The sequence below is a fragment of the Entelurus aequoreus genome, linkage group LG14, assembly GCF_033978785.1.
Source record: "Entelurus aequoreus isolate RoL-2023_Sb linkage group LG14, RoL_Eaeq_v1.1, whole genome shotgun sequence".
Classification (NCBI taxonomy): domain Eukaryota; kingdom Metazoa; phylum Chordata; class Actinopteri; order Syngnathiformes; family Syngnathidae; genus Entelurus; species Entelurus aequoreus.
This window is the reverse complement of record NC_084744.1, coordinates 20,285,954-20,292,584: the sequence shown is the minus strand read 5'-3', so window position 1 is coordinate 20,292,584 and position 6,631 is coordinate 20,285,954. Positions and strand designations below refer to the sequence as shown.

General features: G+C 40.8%; 1 protein-coding gene across 5 annotated transcripts in view; it reads left to right on the top strand.

The window, feature by feature from the left end:
* The window catches only part of uggt2 (UDP-glucose glycoprotein glucosyltransferase 2), a 109,402-nt gene that overhangs the window by 33,103 nt on the left and 69,668 nt on the right, over positions 1–6,631 (top strand). For all 5 annotated transcript variants that reach the window (XM_062069172.1, XM_062069173.1, XM_062069175.1 and 2 more), the window contains exons 22-23: positions 115–321; positions 4,820–4,951. In XM_062069172.1, coding sequence (XP_061925156.1) covers positions 115–321; positions 4,820–4,951 — 339 coding nt within the window. The remainder of the gene's footprint in view (positions 1–114; positions 322–4,819; positions 4,952–6,631) is intronic.

The following is a 6,631-nucleotide window of genomic DNA, read 5'->3' as shown; positions in this document are numbered from 1 at the left end:
CCTGTGCTTGAAATAAAAAGTGTGATATTTGTGTGTTACATCACTGCGCTGGGTGTCTGTGTGTCTCTGTGTGTGTGTGCGTGCGTGTGCGTGTGTGTGTGCGCGCACAAGCAGATAGCCAGCCCTGGAGTGCGTGTGGGGGTGATAGATAATCCCAGTGGAAGGCCCAGCGAAGATAACACGGTTCTGTACAGGGCAATCTGGGCTTCTCTCCTCACCCAGAAGAATAAAGCTGCAGCTGAGTTTGTGCGAAAACTTCTGAGGGAGCAAAGTAACCAACTCCTCCAGCAGGGGTCCAAGATGAAGGACCTGCTGCTGCAGGTAAAGGACACATTAGAGGGAGCAGGTGTTTGCATCTATTCCCCGTTTCAGGCAAATGGTGCTGGCACTGCAGTTCTGATTGAAAAGTATTAACCTTCATTAAACACCAAGCGCCTTTCTGCCAAGGTACCAAAAGCCACTTGTTTTTCTGTTTTGACCAGCAATATTGAAGAAGGGACTCGCATAGGAGTGTTTTGAAAAAATGCACCCATTTGAGCAGTTAGGTGTCATCGCAGGTATTTGAAGACACTCAGGTGTGCCATACAAACCTTGAAATAATATCACGTTATTGCAGCAGCTGCGACAGAACTGTGTCTCACTTGTCTGAAAGAAAACAGCTCACTGATGGACCTACTGTAGTAAACCGATGCCAGACAAACTTTTTTCTTCCCCATCCCTTTCTGCATGGATTTGACTGACAGCTTCAGTGCTTTTTCCTCACACGTTCACACTTAACTGTGACTGCACTCTGCAATTCCTGACTTTTACAAACTACACAGCTATTTCTTTCAATTTTAGCAGTGCACATTTTAACATTGTGTAACATTTTATGTGGACACAGTTTTGTTTGAATCGGTATACTCTGAACGGACTTGTGTTTCCATCGCAGCATGTGTAGAGCTTTGCTGCGTCACCTCAGTAAATAGTGTGACGTCATACTGAAGGCTACCCAATCATACCCAATCATAGGGGCGGCGTGGCGAAGTTGGTAGAGTGGTCGTGCCAGCAATCGGATGGTTGCTGGTTACTGGGGTTCAATCCCCACCTTCTACCATCCTAGTCACGTCCGTTGTGTCCTTGGGCAAGACACTTCACCTTTGCTCCTGATGGCTGCTGGTTAGCGCCTTGCATGGCAGCTCCCGCCATCAGTGTGTGAATGTGTGTGTGAATGGGTGAATGTGGAAATACTGTCAAAGCGCTTTGAGTACCTTGAAGGTAGAAAAGCGCTATACAAGTATAACCCATTTATCATTTATCATTTATACGTGTAATTGGCCCAAAGAAGCAAAATACATTTCTCAGGGCATTGGATTGATCACAACTGGACTGTTCAGATTGTCTTAGAAAACATTGCACCTCTTATCTGAACAGGCTTCACCAGTTCATGCTCACAGACTTAGATAGGACATCTCTAGTCTGAGAGCCTGGTGCCAGTTCCAAAATTGGGCATGCCCTAGAAGTATCTTAAAGCTGTTGTTTTGAATGAAACCATTTTTGCCGGGGCATGTACAGCATAAATAGTTCGGCACCAGGCTCTCATACTAGAGTTGTCCTATCTAAAAGTCTGTGAGCATACGCTGATAAAGCCTGCTCAGATAAAAGGCAAATCGTCTTATAGTGTCAGACAACCTGAACAGGACAGTTGTGATCGTTTCAATATCCTGAGAATATGAGAATAAGAAAATTTTAATAAATTACATTAATCAGAGGCCAACAAAATATAGGTGGCGCTACCTGTAAACATGTCTCTCTCAATCGATCAATTAGCAGACCACAGTATGTCCAGCCCCTAAAGCCTTCCTATTCAAGTGGCAGACACAATACTGGCCCATGAGTTCAGTTCAAAACTTTGGAGACAAACATTCTTGCAGCAAATTCCCAAAAACACTAGAGTGCTCTTGTTGTATAGAGGAACTTGGACCACTGTAACACTGTAAACTTTGCATTGACATTTTAACCTTGTGAGCATACATAGAACACTGGGGTCCAAACTTGTGATTTGCACACTGCAAAAAGAAAGTGTTCAAAAACAAGAAAAAACAAAAAAATTGGGGGTATTTTACTTGAACTAAGCAAAATTATCTGCCAATAGAGTGCACTTTTCTTGGTAGAAAAAAAAATTAGACCTTTTTGCTCAATATGTTGAAAAATATTCTTAAATTAAGCTCCTGTAGAACTTTGTAGTGTCTGGCCTGGTTCTGTAGGCTGTCAGTACTTTCAGTCCCTACACTGCAAAAAGTCAGTGTTCAAAAACAAGAAAAAAATACAAAAATTAGGGGTATTTTACTTGAACTAAGCAAAATTATCTGCCAATAAAACAAGAAAATTTGGCTTGTCAAGACTTTCCAAAACAAATAAAATTAGCTAACCTCAATGAACCCAAAAATACCTTAAAATAAGTATATTCTCACTAATAACAAGTGCACTTTTCTTGGTAGAAAAAAAAATAGACCTTTTTGCTCAATATGTTGAAAAATATTCTTAAATAAGTAAACGCTAGTGCCATTATCTTGACATAATGATATGCGATCGGCATCATGATTTTTTTTTTCATGCTTGAAGTAAGAAATTATTACTTTAAAAAAGTAGTTTTATACTTGTGAGTGTTAATGACACAGCTTTACATCAGTTGATATTCTAGTTTCAAGCATGTTTTACTCAATATAGGTCATACAATCTCAGCTACAAGCTGTAATATCTTACTGAGATAATTTCGGACCAAAACCCTTAAAACAAGTAAAACACTCTAACATAAAATCTGCTTAGTGAGAAGAATTATCTTATCAGACAGAAAATAAGCAAATATCACCCTTATTTGAGATATTTAATCTTACTTAGATTTCAGTTTTTGCAGTGCAGAACTGAGGCACTTCTCAAGGCACTTATTAGGTCCTCTCTTTTATGGCTGTTACACATTTATATAAAATGTCCGTGGGCCCGCAATAGAAACGAATCAGCCAGCAAGGCAAAGAGCAAAACTCTCCATGGCAACCCTGCTGTGACTTTCACTAATTGAGAAATGTGTCTCTGCTTGCGTCAAGCCTGGTCGATGTCTCGCCCCAAGAGCCATATACCCAACCGTGATTGGTAGTTCAGTTCAGCTCCACACACAACACTGTAAAGTGCCATTCATATAAAGCGTGCGGTCCGCACTAACATTAAACTTTCATATTAAGGTGGGGGCCACAAAATATCGTCTCACGGTCCGCAAATGGCCCCCGGGCCGCCAGTGTGAGACCCATTTTTGGAGCGAAGGCTGCCCACCAAATTTTGCACTCGGTCACCCATGCCCATTCCTCCCATGTTTCACCAATGTTATAGCTGGTATATGTTGTATAAAGCTGAACTTTTGTTCTTTAGTCAGAACATGCCGTGTTCTACTGTAGCGTTATAGCATCATATTGTGGCATTGACTTTCATTTTCACTCCAACTCAAGCATTACCGGTACTTAATGTGAAATGTAATCTACACTCCTGAAGGCTGTTAGAAGTTGGAAAACATTCTGTCTACTGCAGGAAATTGAAGATGTTTGCGACACAAAAACGTATTTCCTATTCAAAAATCTGATTCTCTGCCGCAGAGGGAGGCACCTCAGGAAATAAATTTTTCGCACACAATCAGTCAGCGTCAGTAAATTGTGTGTGTTTTGTGACCCACAAGTAGGGGGGCTGTATTGGGGAAATGAACGAGAGCATTTTAGGCATAAATGACAAGCAAAAAAGAAGATAACAAAGGTTGAACTTGGCCTCTTGCAGAGATTTGTCCGACACTGCTTTCTTGATTTAGGTGCTCTGTCTGACTAAATGGTGATTGATGAGGCCATCTTCTCATTCCCCTTGTGAACATCAGCTCTCAGAATACACTTAGAGAGTGTGTGATGCTCCACAGCCTGTGGATGTTGAGGCAAGAAGCCAACTCACTCTCAGTTCCACTTGATCTGTCGCGGGGGTCGGCACTTTTAAAAATAGTGGCGCATATCCTGATGTATAGCAATTGATGAGCAGCTGGATACTTTCTTTGGTCTTGTACTGTATTGTTTTTCCACAGTCGCTGTTGTCTGAAAGTAGGATTTTTCTCCAGCATTGTGTGCACGATAACAATTCAAGTGACAGCCGAGTTTGAATATCCCTTCAGGAGCTAATCTTCTAGATTCTAGAACAGTTTACACTCGAGACCCACCATAACAAACTCCCCTTCAATTAAAGCTAGTTTAAACAATAGGGGTGGGCTGGAAATAGCAGTGAAAGGAGCAAGGAGGCTGTGGCTGTGTGAGTTGAGACCTGGAGTCAGGGGATACAAGTTTATTATTGGCTGCCAGACAGTCTTGCTGACTGGAATGTGCTGACATTATTGGTATTTACCTGTTCTCCTGAGGAGAGAAATGTTGTAGAAACTAATAACCTGACTCCACAAACACCTCCCACTCCTACGCCTAATTTGTTACAGACAAAAATGGCAGAGGTTTAATTAAAAGTTGGCTTTATTAATTACAAATTGATTCATCTTGCACATGCAAGGGCTGACAGCTCGGTCGGTTTGGTTGAAATATTTGACAACCGTGTCGATGCGAGACATCAAGGCTATTGTGAATAGCCAAGTAATGTTTGCCTCCTTGTCATTCATTTATCATTCCCCAGCTATGTGAATTGCTCCAGTTTTGTTTTTGACCTGCTGTAATAGGGAAAAAAGTCATTCAGCTAGTCTATTGGATTCTACAGTACAACCTTAATTCATTATATCTAGTATCCTCAGCAAACCTTTTTTTTTTGCACTTAGGACATGGATACAGATGCCTTTGAGAAGAAGTTCAACACTCTTGAAGTGAATTTTGTCCGCAGTCAGCAACTCTTCTGCCGGGACGTCCTAAAACTGAGTGGCGGACAGGGGGCAGTCATCAGCAATGGCAGGGTGAGTATTATAGAAATGCATGTCTATAATTAAAAAAAACATTTTTTTTCTTTCACTTATTTCTGAATAGTGGCCTAAACAAACTGCATTGGGCATGTATGATAAGATGGTGGAAACCAGTAAAAAATATTATAGTCTGGTGCAAATACTTTTATCCTAAAGTAGAAAAGGAGGAAGACACTATAGTTGTATACTGTATGTATGTATTTAAGAAAGACGGATACTGTGCATATTCATCAACATTTTCATGTAATTTGTAAGATTATAGCCAGTGGTTATTTTCCACCCTTAGTCCCTGAGGGCAGATTTATGTTCAATACAAGAACATTTTACATTTCAAAAAATTTATGATAAACGTACAGTACACTGTGTGCACTGGGTTACCACATTGCATTGAACTCCCTCAAGGCAAATAGTGAATATTACATCTCAGGGTCAGTTGTCCTGAGTTCAACTCTCCGTTTTCTGGATAATTGAGAGTATTCACCAAAGGTGGGATGATGGTGACCTGAATATTAACACAAAAGGGTACTTAACTTTTTTTTATTCACAATGTTAAGAATATAAAAGCGTATTCATGAGGGTAAAAAAATTATAGGAAGGCGATTTGCAAAGTGTCTTGGCGGGTTATAGAATAGAATAGAATAGAAAGTACTTTATTGATCCCTGGGGGAAATTCAGCACCACAGTTCGCTCACAATAGACAGTAATAATAATCAATCAATCAATGTTTATTTATATAGCCCTAAATCACAAAAGTCTCAAAGGGCTGCACAAGCCACAACGACATCCTCGGCACAGAGCCCACACAAGGGACGTCGATGTGAATGACTATGAGAAACCTTGGGGAGGATCACATATGTGGGTAACCCCCCTTCTAAGTACAGTCCCTAGTGGATCCAACATAACAGTGAGAGTCCAGTCCATAGTGATAATAAATAATAAATAATAATAATAATAATAATAAATAATAATATATATATATATATATATATATATATATATATATATATATATATATATATATATATATATATATATATATATATATATATATAACATATTATATATATAATATATAAATAATATAAATATATTCTACATATACTCTACATTTAAGTGCAGTCAAGGAACATATGCATTATACAGTCTGATGGCTGTCGGTATGAAGGACCTCCTGTGTCGTTCCGTGTTGCATTTTGGGAGTCTGAGCCTTCCACTGAACGTGCTCATTCTCTCTGCAAGGTCCGAGTGTAGTGGGTGGGAGGTGTTGTCCATAATGGCTAGGAGTTTTGCTAGACTTCTCCTCTCTAACACCACCGCCAGAGAGTCTAGCTCCACTCCCACCACGTTACTGGCCTTCTCTACCAACTTGTCCAGTCTGTTTGCGTCCCTCGCTCTCAGCCCGCTGCCCCAGCAGGCCACGGCGTACAAGAAGGCGCCCGCCACCACCGACTTGTAGAACATCTTCAACATCTTTGTACAGACGTTGAAGGATCCTAGCCTCCTGAGGAAGTAGAGGCGGCTCTGTCCCTTCTTGTAGAGTGCCTCCGCGTATTTTGACCCATTCAGCTTGTTGTCGATGTGTACACCGAGGTATTTATAATCCTCAACCATGTCCACATCGACCCCCCTGATGGAAACAGGGGTCGCCGGAGTACTCCTCCTCCTTCCCAGTTC